The sequence below is a fragment of the Symphalangus syndactylus genome, chromosome 8 (assembly GCF_028878055.3).
Source record: "Symphalangus syndactylus isolate Jambi chromosome 8, NHGRI_mSymSyn1-v2.1_pri, whole genome shotgun sequence".
NCBI lineage: Eukaryota > Metazoa > Chordata > Mammalia > Primates > Hylobatidae > Symphalangus > Symphalangus syndactylus.
This window is the reverse complement of record NC_072430.2, coordinates 135,810,854-135,830,743: the sequence shown is the minus strand read 5'-3', so window position 1 is coordinate 135,830,743 and position 19,890 is coordinate 135,810,854. Positions and strand designations below refer to the sequence as shown.

Below are 19,890 nucleotides of genomic sequence, written 5' to 3'. Positions count from 1 at the left end.
CCTGGCTGATTAGACCCCATACTAAACAACAACTCACAACCACAACAAAACTGTAGAGAATTCTTGAGGGTGATGAGCAAGGTTTGATTTTTTTCCCTTCCATTATTTTCAAATGGTCTATAATTTAAGAATAGTTTGACTTTTTCAACAATATGAAAGTCATGCATGCTCATCCTAGTAAATCAAGACTCTGGCTCTTGGGATTTAGGCATTTCATGGTGTGGGGAGGATTAGATACATTTATTAAAAACCCAGGCTGAAAAACAAATGTCTTGTCCATCTGGAGATCTTATATTTATTTGAAAACCAAGTTCTGTGAAAGAGCACACTCAACAGTCATATATCTTCTCTTCAACCAAAGACTTGGAGACAGGGTTCTTCAGGTCAGCGCAGAGGCAATGATACATGCATTGAATAGCAGGTCTCAGCACAAATTTCCTCATAAGCATTCCCAATATGAGCCTGGACAATCTTCTTCTTCAGATAAGCAAATGAGATCCTGGGAAAGGGAAGAAAGAACAGTAGTAGCTAGGGTCATTCTTAATTTCAAGACATTCTTTTTTTTCTCTTTTACTACTGTTGAAATCTAAAATTAGGCCCCAACCCCGCGCCTCTGCAGTCCTAATATACCAGTTTGTGCCACGACAGATTATAGTTTCCAAACTCCTAACGGACTGAATATTTTACCCCTTTGAAAACTAACAAGATTCCAGTTTCCAGCTATAAACCTCTAAGCCATTTTGTAGTTAACTGCCTTGAAAGCTGTAATCAAGGGTTTTCCATAAGGTATTGCCAAAGGCTTGATGGGAGCTAACGAGAGTCACCTCGATTCTCAGACAGACTGAGTGATCATGATAGCCTACACTGTCCTGTGCAAGTTGGGTAAAGCTTAGGAAACTATCAAGGCTGAAAGATAATTTTCAAAAGTAAGTTTAGAAAATAGGAAGGTTGGTATAAATCTCCCTTTCTCTAAGGCCCTAATAGTCTTTCTGAGGTATAAATATATTTTCCTACTAATGGCAGGTTTCTGCCTTAATATTTATCTGAGATTTCTGCAAAGCTTTCCTTAATTGCTAGTCAGTATCTAACACACAGCATGCTAGATTTGCAACCAGACCTTTAAATATAACAAATGATACTGTCCTTATTTTTTTTAAAGAGTAGAATGAATTGGCCGGGTGCAGTGGCTCACGCCTAATCCCAGCACTTTGGGAGGCCGAGGTGGGCGGATCAGCTGAGGTCCATAGCTCGAGACCAACCTGACCAACATGGAGAAATCCTGTCACTACTAAAAATACAAAATCAGCCAGGTGTGGTGGCGCATGCCTGTAATCCCAGCTACTCGAAAGGCTGAGGCAGGAGAATCGCTTGAACCCAGGAGGCGGAGGTTGCGGTGAGCCAAGTTTGTGCCATTGCACTCCAGCCAAGAGCAACAAGAGTGAAACTCCGTCTCAAAAAAAAAAAAAATTGTCTGAAAACGTGTTTGTGCTTGGGTGGAATTAGGAAACCTTTATTATGTCTCACAATGTCTTCAAATATGTGATGAACACTCAAAAGAAAATGGGGAAATGAAGAATGACAATTTCATGAAATTAGATTACTCTAATCTTTCCCATCTAAAGACTCCCTTTCAACACTGTTAAGACACTGAGATAGTAAATGATCTTTGTCAATGGACACAGGCTTGTGGTTAGTCTAACTGACTTCAAAGTCCCTATAAGCACTATGTCTTATACGCAGTAGATGTTCAATAGCACCACAGAATAAATGTATGTTAAGGCTTCTATGCCAAAAATACTGCCCAAGGAGATGTGGAGAGAGAAAAATCAGTGAGAAGCCTATATTTGTGCTACTCAAAAGTGACACCTATGGGCCAGTGCCAGTCCACAACTATAACTGATCCACAAGGAGCTTACATCAGAATGCAAATCAACTTATCACTAAGCAAACTGCAGTTCAGCTGACATTTTGGGGAAGACTTTCTTGATGAAAGAAGCGTTGAGCAGATAGATTCTGGAGTAAGCTTCCTATCTCCTTATGGACCTATAAAAATAGTTTGCAGACCAGCCACTTTGAATAACATTAGTAGAGTACGAGTCAAAGAGGAAGGAAAAAGGAATTTGTGGTTATATATGCAGAAAAAGGTTGAAAGAGGGGGAAGTTTTAATACTGTTTAGGTAAATAAGGATTAAACACAAAAGGAAGGAAAAAAGTGAGATGATGTCCTTGCAAAAAACATTTGTGAAGTATTGACAAAGAAGTTTCCCTTCATAATTTTGTTGCACACGCACCTCTGGTCCTTAATCATCAATATACTCAAATGGTTCTGGGGGTTCTGGCTCTTGTTCCTCCTCCTCGATTTTTGGGCCATGTGCTGCCACAGGTTCCACCAGCTCCTCAATGTCTTCACTGGTATCCTTCAGAATGATGATGCCTCCGATAGAGAGCTGAAAACACAGGGGCATGCAGAAGCATAAGCTCCACTCACATTTCAAGCGTGCTCTACAATCTAGAGTAAATACTTGTTAAATGGTACTTTAAAACTATTTAAATGATCTGGAAGTGAAAAACTGGAGTAGAACTTTACTGGGATAAAGATAACTGTGATCTATACGAAGTATTTGCAAACTTAACCCAGTAGCTCTAGATGGTATAACATGTGATGCTGTTCTACTTGGATGATGCATCCCAATTTAGGAATAGTTATTTCCCAGCCATGGCCTTGACTACCAGCCTCAGTCTCACTGCAGGGAGAATGTTTACTGTCCAAATATAGTATCCTAATTCCTTCCTACTCAAGATGTGGTCCTGGGCCAGAAGCATCATTATCACCTGGAGCTTGTTAAAAATGCAGAAAAGCTGGCCCCACCCTAGATCTGCAGAATCTGCATTCTAACAAGATCCCAGTCAATCTGATGTACACTAAAGTTTAAGCAGCAGTCTAATGCATACTGTATGATTTGTGAGATGATAATCATTTTGAACACAAGAGAGTGTATAAATTAAAAGCCAATTTTTTCTCCAGCAATTTCAGGATGATGGAGAGAATAACACAGATATCCCAGATACCTGAGGGTTTTTCACTTTAATCTATAAATCCACATGATGCAAGCTGATGAAAAAATACACGGGAAACAAAAGGGAAGTAGACTGTAGCAGCAATTCTATTAAGCCCTCTCCCAAACATATTACAGAAGGTAAATTCAAACACTAAACTATTCACCCCTCTCTGGTGTGCTAATCTTATTCTATTTGCTTGCCTGTGTCAAAGGAAATGGAACGCTGCTCTATGTAATTAAATCAGTCAACAGTGGCAGGGCACATCTGGAAAAAGCATATTTCTACCAAAGCACATTACTGGGAAGGAAAAGAAGCACAAGTACATTAGTTAAATGATTCACATATGTATAAGCATCACTGCAGTTCAACCTAATCCAATTTTTACTCCTCAGAACTCTGCCCTGCCATGCTATAAAACTGGTGTGCTTCGTGAACTCCAAACTATTTCCCTTCTCCCAACACACACATATCTATACATTTTTCTACAACCCCTTCCCTTAAAAAGTTTGCTTTCCTTGAAGAGGATCCATTTTATGAATGGACCCTGCCTTTACTGCCAATACTCCCAGAATGGAGTATAGGGCCACTGTCCTAATCCTCCATAGCCTAAAAGTTTACTTGAACCTAATGGACCAAATGGAGATGAATCTCCTACCAAACAGAAGAAAATACCCATGTTCACACGAGGACTTTCTATTGTTTGGAAAATGTGGATCCAGGTTATGCTATTTCATGCTTAACTGGAATGAAATAATCCAACTTAATCAAAGGAGGGCCTCATCATACAAAAACAACAATAACAACAACAAAAAAAATCCCAAAATCAATAATCCAAATCAACACATGGAAAGGGCTGTTTATAGCTATACATGGTCTAGGTTTGTTAATGCTTTATACGTTGGTGAGAAAGTTCGCACCCTCTATGCATAAGATACACGATTTTCTGTTCTCTGGGGAGACTAATTACAACTGTAGATATAGGCAATGAAACACTTCCTCTTGCTTCACAGTGGACAGGAAGCAGGGTAGGAATGTTACTTGTTTCTGAAACTACAGCGGCCTCTTTCAAATGCAGTGTCTGAGGAAGGGTCCCATGACCTTGCCACTGAGGGTAGGGGAGTGAGTCACTGCACATACACAGAGGCAGTGTTTTCTTTTTTAAAATGAGATATATTAACATAAAATTCATTCTCTCAAAGTATACAATTTAGTACATTCACAAACTTGTGCAGCTATTAATACTTCTGCTATCTAATTCAAAAATATCTGCATCAACCTAAAGAAACTGTGCGCCCATTAGCAGCCACTCTCCATTCTCCCCTTCCCCTGTCCTTGGTAACCACCAATCTAACTTGTCTCTATAGATTTGCCTTTTCTGAACGTTTCACATAAAGGGAACCATACCATATGCAGTCTTCTATGTCTGGCTTCTTTTACTTAAAATAATGTTTTCAAGGTTCACACACACTGTAGCATATATCAGTAAGTCTTTCCTTTTTATGGCCAAATAATATTCCATTATTATCTCACATTATTCATTCATCAGTTGATAAGACATTTAAGTTGCTTCCGTTTTATGGCTATTATGAATCATGCTGTTATGAGCATTAGTGTGTAAGTTTTTGTGTGGGCACAGTTTTCTCTTCTCTTAGGTATGGAATGGAATTGCTGGGTCATATGATAAGACTACATTTAACTTTTTGAGGAACTGCCAAACTCTTTTTTTCCACTGTGGCTGTAACTTTACTTTCCTACTATTACTCTATGAGGGTTCCAATTTCTGCACATTCTTGTCAATGATTATTATTGTGTGGTCTTTTTGATTATAGCCATCCTGGTGGGTAGAATGTGGTATTTTCTTATGGTTTTGTGTTTCTTTTTAAATTAAGAGATGGGGTCTTGCTATGTTGCCCAAGCTGGTGTCCGGTGGCTGTTCATAGGCACAATCATATTGCACTACAGCCTCGAGCTACTGGGCTCAAGCAATCCTCCTGCCTCGGCCTCCCGTGTAGCTGGGACTGTAAGTGGGAATCACTGCACCTGTTATGGTTTTGATTTGCATTTCCCTAATGAGTAATGATGTTGAGCATCTTTTCATGTGCTTATTTGCCCATCTGTACACCTTTTTTGGAGAAATGTCTATTCAAATCATTTGCCTGTTTTAAATTAGGTTGTCTTTTTATTGTTGAGTTGGAGGAGCTCTTTATATGTTCTAGATATAACTGTCTTATCAGATAAATGATTTGAAAATATTTTCTCCTATTCTATAAAGTTTGTATTCCCTGATTAGTGTGTCCACTAAAGTCAATGCTCAATTAACTTAGTAGTCAGCTAACAACTGGACAGGAATTTCCTTAAACACTTTGGAACACAAAGTCTCCCACTCTTTGGAGGAGTGTGTGTGTGTGTGTGTGTGTGTAGGGCTATACCTTCAACAGGACTCCTCACTTCTTCCTTGCACAGACATAGGCGGTCTTTTAATTCATAGGTGGACCAACTGTTATAGCTATCTCTGACTTAATTTGAGCAAAGGCATAGCAATCATTTAGTTTCCTACTGTGGTAAACAGTGTGCTCATATGGCCTTAAGGCATTGAGCATGTGCCTCACTGTCTTAATTCATAATTATCAAAAACACTAGTTATTTCACGTGCTTAGAGTATGCACTAGTTGTGTCCTAATACATCTGTTCTGGATTCCCATGCTACTGGCAAGATAAGTTTATAGACACTGTTAGAATACGTTCTCTGTAAAACCGCCACTGAGATGAACCAGGTTGCAGATCAGACAGTGACCGCATTAAAGGTATCCATTGATGATTCTGTCCATTCATTTAACACTACACAGCAACTACTACAGATCAGGCAGTGCTACAGATTAGCATTTACCATTGTTTTAGGTGCTTTACATGTAACAACCTATTTAATCTCCACAACATCAGCAGGAGGTAGGTAGCATTACCTACCAATTTAACAGATGAGGAAACTGAAATACAAAGATTAAATGACTTGTCTTAGTCACACAGCTAATAGTAGAAATAAAAACCCAGTTATGCCAAATTCCAGCTCTAAACCACTACATACACTATCTTGCATCCCTTGGCTTTATCTCTTCTAGCTGATAAATTAGTCAGGTAAGACCCCGACTCACAATTATAGGTAGGAGTTGCCTTTGACCCACCATCAGGTTGATAAGTTTACTCTTGTATATGGATAAGGATCTAGAAATCGAATCTCTGACATTTTAGACAGATCTAGCATCTGGATGTCTTGGATGGGTCTACTGATGGCGCCCTAGTTTTCTATAAGAACCTGGAAGATAAAGGCAGTATCATGCTCATATTTCTGATAAGCATTTGTTTCTAACATGCAGCACTCTGTCTTGGAATAAATTAAATTCCATGAAGATCCTTTTCTAACTAAAATGCAATGCATTTATGACAATGGTGTAATAAAATAGAAAAAAAAAAAGACAACGGTGTAATTACCATAATAATCAACACTTATTGAGCAGTCCCAAGTCTTGTTCTCAGTGCTTGTTCAATCTGTGCCTCATTTCTGAGTCAGGGATGGTAACCTCTATTTTATACTAAAGAAAACTGAGGCAGGGAGAGATTTAGTACCTGGCCTAAGGCCACTTAGCCTGAGCCATATACTCAAGATTCAAATCCCGTATGCTTGGCTGTAGAGTCTATATTCCTAATCAAATTGCTGTATTAGGAACTCCTACGTCGTGTGTCTGTGGTAGAAGACGGGAGTTTGTAGGGTTACACAGGGAAAAGAAAAATTCTCCCAAATCTATATGAAATGGAAAAGAACATTCTCTCTTTTGTTAAATAATTTCTTAGAACTAGTGAGCTTGCTCCAATGCTTTGGAGATTTACCATTCTCTATCAATATTCTATTGTTCTATGGATTAATATCCCACTGGTATATACAGCTAAGAGTCACTGGTGACTTACTGGTTTGAAAGGCTGGTATCTACAGGTCTCCGGCATGGTTAGGACCTTAAGCTGGGCAGGCATAACTCGGGCTGGGTTATCCAATAACTGGAAGTTTGGCTCGGGTTCTTTTTTCTTCTCTTTTTCTTCCTTTTTCTCTGCCTCATCCTATAAAATAAAATTTTAAAAAAGCTCAATAGAAGTTCATTTCTGTTCCACAGAACTGAGTAACATCTGAAGTTTACTGAGCAGCTATAAGGTACAAGAGGTAGTGGTCGGTAGTAATGGAAGTACAACTAAAGTGCTATCAGACTCAGAGGAGGGAAAAGTAACTCTGCTTAGGAATGAGAATGGTATTTGACTTGGTTTTAAAGGATAAAAAGTTTTCTACCAGTGGAGATCATAAAAAGGTCTGCCTAAACAAATGATAATCCCTTTGCTTGAAAGGGTTTTTCTTTCTCCTACCTCATCATCTTGCCTGTGGAAAAACCTACTTTGCCCTTCAAAACCTATTTTAGTTGTCATTTGCTCTAGGAACTTTTTACTGATTTGTACCCTTCTATTCTTCCCACAAATGGATATATTTTCTAGAGTGTCTTTCAAGTACAATTTGATGATTCTACATGCTGGGAACAGGACAATTATTTGAAGGAAGCCAACAACAAGGTAGAATAATATTCAACTAAGGAAGAATCTCGACCATGACAGAGACAGAGATACTTCAATCCATATGACCACCAAGTTATACCTACCACTTCCATTTTCTCCTCCTCTTTTTTTTCCTTTTCTTTTTCCTTCTTTTTAGCCTTGGCAGTTATAGATAATACAGCAGTAGAAACCTAGGGGAAATGAGCAGGGTAAATTGTTGTAATCCCTTACTGACATACAAACATGCAAGCCCTAGAGAACTCAGTCCTACAACACTATTCTATTTCCTAGCAGTAAGTATTACATATACATATATATAAAAGAATAAATGGGAAAACTAAGCAGGACATTTACTGAAATAATTTACTACTCTTGTCATCAAGTGAATCTTTAGTTCTTGGAGGCTTGTGTCCAATATAACTCTTCCCTTTTTTTGATCTGCAGCCTACCTTGGATATGAATTTGCTATCATGTACTTCCAAGATTAAGATTTGGGTGCTATAGCCTTTTTGCTTTATGGGAAAGCAATGGGAAATAGAACAATTTCCTTCAGTGCTAGTTGTAGAGATATTCTCTCTGGACTACATGTCTTACAATGCTAATACACAGTGGGTGAGTGGTTAGCCTACATTATTCTCCTTCATGGGTCTCACTGAAAACAAAGGTGAAAAGCTGGGCAATACTGGTGTAAAAGCTGATTTTGTTTCAGACCCAAAGGAAGGTCTGAAACATAGCTGATGAAACAAGATGCTGTCAAGGATATTCCTTAACTGCCACCCTCAAATTTGGTTAATTACCCTTACTTATACACAAAATTTACAGCAAATAATCAACAACTGGCCAATATGAAAATTATCATGAGAGAAAGAGCCATTTTCCTATATATAAGGTATCAAAAAAGTATAATTTTACTGAGTAAAACTTTATGGGCAAGTACAACTCTTTAATGTATTATTCTTTAATACAGGAGTGTCCTCATACATGGTTGGAGTATAAAGTGATTATGTCCATTTTGAAAGGCAAATTAGTTAATAACTATGAACATAATGTGCATTACTTTTCATCAAGTAACCTGACATCCAGGATTCTAACCTACAGATACACTCACACAGTGCACAAATACATGTGTATAAAGACTTTCAATTCTAGGCTCACTTGTGTAGGGGTAACAAATGAGAAATAACCTTAAATGAATATCAAAGAAAAAACTGGTAAAACAAACAGTACTAACACACAGTAAAGGCATTGTTTTGCAGCTCTGGGAAAAAAATGAGATCTGTATACATTGAAAGTTTTAAAAATAAACAAATATATAGTTAATGTGAAAACAACAAGATGCAGAAAAGTATGTACAGAATAATTCTATTTGTGGTATAAAAAGTACAGACATGTGCAGAGAAAACCTTCAGAGGGATTCAGAAGTTGTGAGTCCTGTGACATGAGACTTGGATGACCAAGAGACAAAAAGGACTTTTACTTCATATTCTTGTGTAATGTCAAATGTTAGCATAAGAAGTGTTACTTTTAAAACATAAAACATAGTTAAAGAAAAAGTAAAATACTCAGTGGCTCCTATATTTAAGTACAAATGCTGCTAAAAGGAACAAAGAACCTACCTTTTCCTTTTCTTTTTCTTTTGGTACTTCCAGAGGGGCAGGATATGCAAATGTGGATGGTTTACAGTTCGATTTATACTGAACTTTCGGCATCTGAAGAAATTCCATTAAAATAACATTGGCTTTAAGCATTCTGTGCTCTCCACAAGCATACAGATACAAAAGGAGACCAAAGTTTTAATGCAGGCTATATGTTCAACTATGTTATGACTCCACTCTGAAAGGCATGTCTTCTTTTACTGATTTAGTTTTTAGGTTCTTTACAGAATTACCTGCAGTTCTCTATACTTTTCTTAATCTCTATGCCTTTGAATGGGCATCCCTTTAGCTTTACGAACAAACCAACCTGCTTCAATGGGTAAGTTCTATTCATGGTGTGAGCATCAGATGGACCGTTTTCTCCTTTGTAAAGCATTTGATGGTCTATCCTGCATACAAACTGCCATTTCCCTTCTTTGTACCAGACTAGTAACTTACACTAGCCTGTATACAGTTTCCACATCATATATAATCATGCCTTGTAAGAGTCTAACATGAGCCTAATAGAAAGTCAGCTTTACATTACCTAGTGACCAGTTTTAAAGTTCTTTGGTCTGAATTCTTCCTTTCTTTCTTTTTTGAGACAGAGTTTCATTCTGTTACCCAGACTGGAGTGCAGTGGTGCAATCTCAGCTCACTGCAACCTCTGACTCCGGGATTCAAGCAATTCTCCTGCCTCAGCCTCCCAAGTAGCTGGGACTACAGATGTGCACAACCACACCCGGCCTGCATTTTTCTCTATTTACCCAATCTGCATTGATGGAGGATGATAATAAACACCACCATAAGGAAAAAGAACCTTATCTTCTCCATCCCATTTTCATTACAAAGAGTACAAACAGCAATCACAAAATTGTTTGGCAGAGAATAAAACAGGTTTTACAGGATGTTTAATTACAATGTTAAAAGTTAGGGATTGGGAAACCAACGGATTCTTGTTCTGACAGTAAAGCTGCTCAATATTTACAAATGTGAGCAGTTTTAATACCAAAACACTTAACAAAGGATAACCGGCTGTACAGCTATACTAAAAAATCAATACAAAGAAATATTCTATTTTTACCAGTCAGTTTTAAGCCTAAAACTTTTCCACTCTGAAAATTTAGTAGAACATTTCAACAGTGATGACCAGATGTAAGAGTTATTTAAAGGTCAAAAAGCCTTTTGACTTTTAAAGAACAAGAAGATGAATCATCAAGTCACAGGACTAAGAAAGACCTAAACACAAACTCCATTAAAAAAAATGACTACAAATGTGATGACAGGGCATGCAGTGCCTTAAATTTCTGACTTAAGTGAGCAGTTACATTCCATCAGATTCCCGAGCTCCTCACAGTTGGTCTTGTTTCCTGCTTCTACCAAAGGGTCATCCTCCTATTTTGCTTTTTCCCTTTAGTAATAACTCTTTCTTCCATCAACCACTTGAGTATCAGATAACTCTGAAAAACTAAATCTGAAAGATTTAGTTTAGGTTTGCATTCTTCCTTGCCTAGATTACTGCAATAGCATTGTAATGAGTTTCCACTGATACCAGAAAGATCTTTCTAAATGGAAATCTCATGTTCATTTATCATTTGAAATCCTTCAACAGTTCTCAGCCTTTAGTATTAAATAAAATTCATCACAGTGGTATATAAAGCCTCTTTATATCTTTATATTTAGCCCCCTCTCTCACCATTCTTTCTCAACTAATTACTTGAAGTTACACAGCTAGTAAGGAGATATGATTTTCAAAACTTTCAATGACACACTCCATTCAAAAAGGTGACGATTCAACTTGAAGGGAAAATGTTATTATAAGATGTTAACTCATCTTTTTTTTTTTTTTTTTTTTTTGGGGCGGAGTCTTGCTCTGTCGCCCAGGCTGGAGTGCAGTGACGCAATCTCGGCTCACTGCAAGCTCCGCCTCCTGGGTTCACACCATTCTCCTGCCTCAGCCTCTCCGAGTAGCTGGGACTACAGGCGCCCGCCACCACGCCCGGCTAATTTTTTTTTGTATTTTTAGTAGAGACGGGTTTTCACCATGGTCTCCATCTCCTGACCTCGTGATCCGCCCGCCTCAGCCTTTAAAATTTAATGGAAATCCTTGCAAGTGGGCAGTAAATATGAATAAGATACAGTGAAAAGGAAATACTACAAAGCTGAGGTCTCACAGACATACCTTTAAGTCCTTGTTAAGGCCAATGACACAGGTAGGGGTATAAGCCAATGACAGGAAGTGTGAAAGAGGAAACCAGAACCAGAACTGGGTAAATACAAGGACGCCAACCACAGAAGGCATATGAGTGTGCCCAGTCCTGGACTGTAAGGAGATTGTGACATTATGACCACCTGTAGAAAAATGAGAGAAACCATGAACAATAATAGTATTGTCCTATTATTATAGTAACAAACTTCAATCATCTTCTTTATCTTCAGCTTTTCTCCCTGAAGAGACCGAAACACTGACTTGAGTTCTCATAAACTTCAACTTCATTCCCTTGAAGTTGCACTTCAACTTCCCTTGAAGTTGCACTCTCTAGATTTTTCTCTACTACCACTAATTTTCTTTTTTCTCTCTTTTTTTTTTTTTTGAGATGGAGTCTCATTCTGTCATCCAGGCTGCAGTGCGGTGGTGCAATCTCAGCTCACTGCAACCTTCACCTCCAGGCTCAAGCAATTCTCATGCCTCAGCCTCCTGAATACCTGGGAATACAGGCATGCACCACCATGCCCAGCTAATTTTTGTATTTTTAGTAGAGACAGGGTCTCACCATGTTGGTCAGGCTGATCTCAAACTCCTGACCTCAAATGATCCACCCACCTCGGCCTCCCAAAATGCTGGGATTACAGGTGTTTGAGCCACTAAGCCAGCTCTACTACCACTAATTTTACTGAGAGAGGATCAAGACTGCAAATTTTTCTAATGCAGTTGCAGCACAGTGTTCTACGAGGATAGGATATTAAAAAGTGAGAAAGGACATGAGATTAATTCTATGCTCATAACAGTGAACACTACAGTATAGAACTTTTATGTAGCACCAGGTGTGGTGGCTCACACCTGTAATCCCAGCACTTTGGGAGGCCGAGGTGGGTGGATTGCCTGAGATCAGGAGTTCGCGACCAGCCTGGGCAACATGGTAAAACCCAGTCTCCGCTAAAATACAAAAAATTCGCCGGGTGTGGCGGTATGCATCTGTAGTCCCAGCTACAGGAGGGGCTGAGGCAGGAGAATTGCTTGAACCCAGGAGGTGGAGGTTGCAGTGAGCTGAGATCATGCCACTGCACTCCAGGCTGGGTGACAGAGTGGGGCCAAAAAAAAAAAAAAGAAAAGAACTTTTATGTAATAAATGTCTAAAACAAAAATTGTTATAAATAAACAGAAATAGAAGCGCCAAAACTTCACTGGTCCACAAGACAAACAGATAAAGTAAAAAAGCCCCAAACAAAAAAAGAAGATGAAAAAAGAAAAAGAAGAAAAGGAAAAGACAAACAGAGGCTGAAAGAGGAAGGAAGGAGAATACAGTGAGATGACTTGTAGTAAATCTGGCAGAGAAGAGGCAAAACATAGAATTATCCTCCTCTAATTCTTTTTTCTTAATATATAATTTTGTTTTTATATTTTTAATTAAAATTTTATTTTTCTTTTTTTGTATTGCTCCTTGCAGAGCAAGGCTACCCTACAGGTAGTGGCCCAGAGCAGTCTCCCCCAATTCTTAACAAGTAACCCTAATATAGTAAAAACCAGTAAAAAACTGTGGTAGTGGTGAACAAACAAGTGAAGGGGTGTAGTCTAAAATCATACACTTTAAAAAGTGGCAGCTGAAAGAGAAAAAAAAATTACAAAGCAGTAAAATGTTATCCCTAAATGTTGTTTTAAATACTCACCACCAAAAGAAGTAATCTGAAAAGGCTATATAATGTATTATTCAAACTATATGAAAATCTGGAAAAGGCAAAACTAAAACTGTGGAGACAGTTCAATTAGGATGAGTAGTAAGTTCAGGAGATCTATAGTACTGCATGATGACTACAGCTAATAATAACGTGCTGTATATTTGAAAATTGCTTAAAGAGATCTTAAATTTTCTCATAACAAAAAATGATAAGTATGTAAGGTGACAGATGTTAATTAGCTTGATTTAACTCTTTTACTATATATATATATATCAAAGCGCCATGTACACTCTATGTACAATTTCTATTTGTCAACCATACCTTAATAAAATAAATAAAAATAAATTTTTTAGAAAGAAAAAGAATGAAAAAGGGGATATCACTACAGATTCCATAGACATTGAGAAAGTAAGAGGGTATTATAAAAAACTTTCAATAAATTTGAAACTTTATTTATTAAAACAAAATAAAATAAAACTATGGAGACAGTAAAAAGGTCACGGACTTGTGGGGAGGGCAAGGAGGGATGAATAGGTTAAGCACAGGGAATTTTTAGGGTAGTGAAACTATTTTGTATGATACTGTTATGGTAGATACATGTCATTAAAGATCTGTCAAAACCCATAAAATGTACAACATAAAGAGTGAATTCTAATGTAAACTAGGGGCTTTAGTGAATAATAATGTGTCAATATTGGCTCATTGATTGTAAGCAAATATACCACACTAACACAAGATGCCAATAACAGGGGAAATTGGAGGGGCAAAGGGGACATATGGAAACTGCATTTCTTGCTCAATTTTTTCTGTAAATCCAAAAATTTTTAAAAGCCCAATTAAAAAAACTCAATTACTGATAAAATCCAGCCAATTAAGTATCTAGACTTAGTACAGATAATCTAAGAATGAAAAAGCTGCAATAAAAGAAATGGGCACTGAATCCATTTAAATATGAAACTAAGACCATACAATTGTAAGAATTATGATTTCTGAAGACAATGTAAATATCACAAACTGTTGACAACATAAACATAATATAAAATATTGGAAGGTAGTGAAGAATGAGAAGGGAGAAACTATGGATATCCACATATGTAGCTTGTAAATGGGAGGGAATCAATACCATCTAGAATTGAAATGGTTTACTTTACCTAAAATATTTATATAATTTTTTTATCTATAAACAGCTACAAGGAAATATTTTTCAAATTAAAAAGAAAGAGAAAAGTAAACTATGCCTCAATATTAAAATTTTAACCAGAAAACTCTCAACTTCTTGGAAAATAAAAACTAACCAAACAAAAAAACTCCATTAGACAAATAGGTTAAAAGAGAGGAACATCTGCCTCAAAAATTTAGAACACCAAAGTTATAAAACTGCAAATAAAGATAAGATCAAAAATAAAGAATTTACAAAAAAAGAACAGAGTAAGTACATAAATAGAGAAATTACTGGCAAACCTAATAAAGAAAAAAGGATTAATCAAATTAGAAGGAGATGTGGATTTTTTTTTTAAAGAAAGAGGCCATATGAGGGAAATTATCTAAAATTACAAAAGGACTCTGAAAACTGTGGTATGATTAAAACACTCTCAGCAAGTAGAAAACCCAAAAAGATTAAAAACAAAATTTATGACAGTTATCAAATAATGGCAGCTTCTTTTCCTGATCTCCTTCACTACAAATATACACACATTCCTATTTGACTGAGGAAAAAATGACTGCAACAAATAAGGCTAACAGTGTTTTTCTTAGAATATAATGGCTAATAAATGTGAGAAAAATGCTCCCTTAATAATAGAATTGCTATAAAAACCTTGAGATGTTATTCCTCACCTTTCAAATTAGCAAAAATAAAAAGGATTATATTCACATGGATAGGGTACATCAAGAAAAAGAATCACATAGTTGAACAATGAAGTATGTATCTGCTCTTCTCCTCTTGAGAGGTCACCAATAGCCGGGCGTGGTGGCTCACACCTGTAATCCCAGCACTTTGGGAGGCCGAGATGGGCGGATCACGAGGTCAGGAGATCAAGACCATCCTGGCTAACACCGTGAAACCCCGTCTCTACTAAAAATACAAAAAAATTAGCCGGGCGTGCTGGCGGGCGCCTGTAGTCACAGCTACTGGGGAGACTGAGACAGCAGAATGGCATGAACCCGGGAGGCGGAGCTTGCAGTGAGCCGAGATCGCGCCACTGCACTCCAGCCTGGACAAGAGAGCGGGACTCTGTCTCAAAAAAAAAAAAGGGAGGTCACCAATAATAACGTTAAGGCATATGTCAAATGAACCCCAAATCTAAGGAACTAAAGCACACCACTCTATCTTTTGAAATAGACTATGGTATTATGGTGGACAGTGAGAATTCTGGAGCCAGATGACACAGTGTGCTCTGTATGCATTTATTAAGTAAATATTCAATTTACCTTATTTTATAAGTGATTTGGCTGCTAGAATTTATTTAAAATGTTTTCCTCAAAAATGATTCAATGTCAACTTGTTTAAAATTCATATAATACTAAGAAAATTAAAGGAAAAATAAGTTGGCTGGGCACAGTGGTTCACAGCTATAATCCCAGCACTTTGGAAGGTCGAGGTGGGAACACTGCTCGAGTCCAGGAGTTCAAGACAAGCCTGAGCAACATAGTGAGACCCTTAGGGAGATCCTATCTCTACAAGAAGTTTAAACAATTAGTTGAGTGTGGTGACATATGCCTATAGTCTCAGCTACTTGGGAGGCTGAGGCAAGAGGACTGCCTGAGCCCAGGAGGTTAAGGCTGCAGCAAGCCATGCTGGCGCCACTACACTCCAGCTTGGGTGACAGAGTGAGACTGTCTTCAAAGAAGAAAAACAAAAAACCAACCAACAGTCACTTTACTAAGTGACAGGCACTGTCACCACTGTCACTGTCACCCAGGCTGGAATGCAGTGGAGCAATCTCAGTTTACTGCAACCTCAGCCTCTCAGGTTCAAGTGATTCTCCTGCCTCAGCCTCCTGAGTGGCTGGGATTGCAGGCGCATGCCACCACTCCTGGCTAATGTTTTGGATTTTTAGTAGAGACAGGGTTTCACCTTGTTGGCCAGGCTGGTCTTGAACTCCTGACCTCAGGTGATCCACCTGCCTTGGGCTCCCAAAGTGCTGGGATTACAGACGTGAGCCACCGTGCCTGGCCAACAGCCTGTACTCTATTTTTTTTTTTTTTTTTTGAGACCGAGTTTTGCTCTTGTTGCCCCGGCTGGAATGCAATGGCGTGATCTCGACTCACCGCAATCTCCACTTCCTGGGTTCAAGTGATACTCCTGCCTCAGCTTCCCAAGTAGCTAGGATTACAGGCATGTGCCACCACGCCCGGGTAATTTTATATTTTTAGTAGAGACGGGGTTTCTCCATGTTGGTCAGGCTGGCCTCGAACTCCCAACCTCAGGTGATCTGCCCGCCTTAGCCTCCCAAAGTGCTGGGATTATAGGCGTGAACCACCGCGCCTGGCCTGTACTCTTAAATGTACCTGATCTCTATGAACTGCAGGCTCCAAATTTTCTCCAGGAATAATTTGCCTCAGACTCAATTTCCATTATGTCATATAGTTAGAGCAGATAGTTATTTTATTAGATTTAGTTTAAATAAATAAATCTTGAAGACTTAAAAACATTTACCTGCATCCAATATGCCCTGGGCCAGAATAGCGCCAAACTTGGCCATGACATCATCATGCTTATCATTGATGACTTTGGAATACAGCTGTCTGAACTGATTCACCTGAAGGGGCAAGAGAAAGAATTATAGTCTAAGTCTACTCATTTGTGGTACCATTTTAGAACAGGGAATAATATTGCTCCAATGATAATGAGAGTTAGTTCTGAGTTTCATAATGCTCAAGAGAGGGATATAGACCAGACTTGAAGGCAGAGCAGTTCCGTGGTTGAAATCACGGGTGTTATGACTTTTTAGTGTGGGAGCACCAGCTCTGTCTTCAATCCTCATTCCACAGTGGATGTTTAAAGGTCAAAGGAATATTGAATGCGATTTCATACATTACCACTGTTAGCCAGCAGGCCTAAAGAGTCCCAGCAAACACTAAGCCTTTCATTGCATTTTGAATTATAGCTATTCTGTTTACCACCAACCTTGCGGGTTTCCTAAAAAGTATAGTCCTTCAGTTCCACCTTAAAGTAAATTATCCTTCACCAAAGCTGTGTGAGGTATCTTTTGGATTAAGTATATTCACATAAAGTAAAGATTTCCATTATCTACTCACATTAATTTTCTGAGGACTCATCAGAATGTGTACTTGTACCAAAAGGAGCGTATCAGAATGGAAAATGTGCTGACTCACTTAGGGTGGGATTACTGGTAATTCTTTATCCTTTCTGCATTTTCTAAAATTAATATGTATTATTTTGATTAGAAAATATATTTATAAAATATATTCTGTATGAATAAAGAGAGTGATTCCTTTAAATCTGTTTGGGTGACAATAAGTAAACTATTTTATGCTTCTTCTATGTCTTACACTTCTCTGTTTTCCCAACAGTGCTTTTCAAATGGTAGGCACCCAGGAAGAAGTCGGCTTGTTCAAGAAGCACATAATCATGGAGCTCCCCAAATCTGCCAAAAGCAGAAAATACCAAATTTGAGTTTCCTAATATAAAGACTTTATCTGCATTACATATTCTTTCAGAATCTTTTCCCCCTTTCATTTGTCTTGGTCTGGGAGGCCACAATGTGATATAGTGGCAGAATAATAGAATCGCACAATCCTGGCTTATAAGCTGTTCTTACAAGCTGTTTGGGTAAGTTACTACCTTTTATGAACCTCAGTATCTTCATCTCTACAGGGATGTTAGCACCTACCTTACGTGGCTATTATAGGATTATATGAGGTAACATATATGTAGTGTAATGTATAAAGGGCATCTCATAGTTCAATAAGCATGACTGTTTCACCATATGGGGGAAGAATCCTACCAATCCCTCCTATTATCTCTGCAATCTAAATGCTACTAACAAAATAATATTCCTTGAACATGGTTCTCATTTTTTATTCACAGGCAGAAACAGAATATAGTGGGGAAACAATGAACTAACTCTGCCACTACCTAGCACACAACCACTTAAGTCACTTACTTCTCTAGGATTTCTTTAACTATAAAACCTAGCATGATTAAATCGTCACTAAATTCCCCTCTACTTAAAAAAATTCTCATGTGGCCGGGTGTGGTGGGTCATGACTGTAATCCCAGCACTTTGGGGGAGGCCGAGGCAGGTGAATCACCTGAGGTCAGGAGTTTGAGACCAGCCTGCCCAATATGGCAAAGCCCCATCTCTACTAAAAATACAAAAAACTGAGCTGGGCATTGGTGGCGGGTGCCTGTAATCCCAACTACTCAGGAGGCTAAGGCAGGAGAATCGCTTGAACCCGGGAAGCAAAGGTTGCGGTGAACCGAGATTGTGCCACTGCACTCCAGCCTGGGCGACATGAGCAAAACTCCATCCCAAAAAAAAAAAAAAAAAAAAAAAAATTCTCATGTTTGACGCTTTTATTCTGGTTCAACAAGTCAAATTCCTTTGATTCTGAACTTATTTTAGATGAACATTTACATTACCTTATATAGGATGGAAATTTTATGTGCTAAAGGCTTAAGAAATATTTCATGAAATTATAAAAAGAAACATAGAACAAAGCACTGAATGTACATTATAGGGAAGAATTTAAATTTAAAATTGTACCCAAAACAACAGAAAAGCATTCAGTAAAACTGAAAAATGGATTAAAAAAATCAGTCCAACTATATAATAGGCTTATCTAATATTAAATAGAATGCTCTAAAAAGCTAGTTTTTATCATTTTAAATTTTTTTCTCACATTTTATTTCTTATGTATCAGTAACTTAATTTTCATTACTGTAATTCTTGGTAAAGAATTATTTTAGTAGATTAGGACATACATTAAATTTGGAAGGCAGCTTTGAGACCATCTGGTCTACTCCCTCTATTCACATCTAGTTACAGATATGAAGACTAAAAAGACAAGCAAAACAATTGGTTTGCTTGCTGTCACAGCAATTAATGGTAATCAGGGTGAGGATTAAGATTTTCTAACTCAATGTCATTGTTATGAATAGTATGGTCTCCCTCCACCAAAAAAATCAAAAAGTAGAATTTGCAGGAGAAAAATCATATTAGTTTCCCATTTTATATCATGACAATCTCACAAAAAAAGACAATTAAAATTTTATGCAGCACTGTGATCCATGCATTGTACTATGTATATTTAAAATCTACCTTCTCAAAAAGCTGCATTTTTAACATTCATCTCATGTTTTTACTTGTATACTCTATATTGCTGGAAAAAAGCCCACTCTTAGATGTCAGGGAGAAAGCAATAAAGTTCCTTAGAGTTGTTTCTGTTAGTACTTATCATCTGAGTGTGACTCCTCCTTTCTATTTTTCTATCTTCCTGGTTATGGAAATGTAGCTGTACATCAAGGATCAGTTTTGGAGGTGTTTTTTCTGTCTGCGAAATTGTATTTGTGCTTATGACTTCAACTATATGTCTGTAATTCCTTCCATGAAATCCTTGAGGTAAGATGTATTTTGGAATTCAGAATTTAGAAGGCTAACATGATACATATCCATATATTATACAATACTCCCAGTGTAGTATTGCTCTATATATTATGATATCCCATAATCAAATAAATTATTTC

General features: G+C 37.8%; 1 protein-coding gene across 2 annotated transcripts in view; it reads right to left on the bottom strand.

Annotated features, from left to right (window-relative positions):
• Positions 1-270: 270 nt before the first annotated feature.
• PSMD1 (proteasome 26S subunit, non-ATPase 1) overlaps positions 271-19,890 on the bottom strand; it is a 113,609-nt gene continuing 93,989 nt past the window's right edge. Inside the window, exons 19-25 of one of the 2 annotated variants that reach the window (XM_055290947.2) lie at positions 16,837-16,939; positions 11,464-11,633; positions 9,264-9,356; positions 7,752-7,838; positions 7,021-7,167; positions 2,292-2,447; positions 271-499 (exon numbers count right to left, since the gene is read on the bottom strand). In XM_055290947.2, the coding sequence (XP_055146922.1) occupies positions 2,301-2,447; positions 7,021-7,167; positions 7,752-7,838; positions 9,264-9,356; positions 11,464-11,633; positions 16,837-16,939 (747 nt within the window). In that variant the 3' untranslated portion in view covers positions 271-499; positions 2,292-2,300. The remainder of the gene's footprint in view (positions 500-2,291; positions 2,448-7,020; positions 7,168-7,751; positions 7,839-9,263; positions 9,357-11,463; positions 11,634-16,836; positions 16,940-19,890) is intronic. The other variant, XM_055290948.2, reaches the window with a different exon arrangement.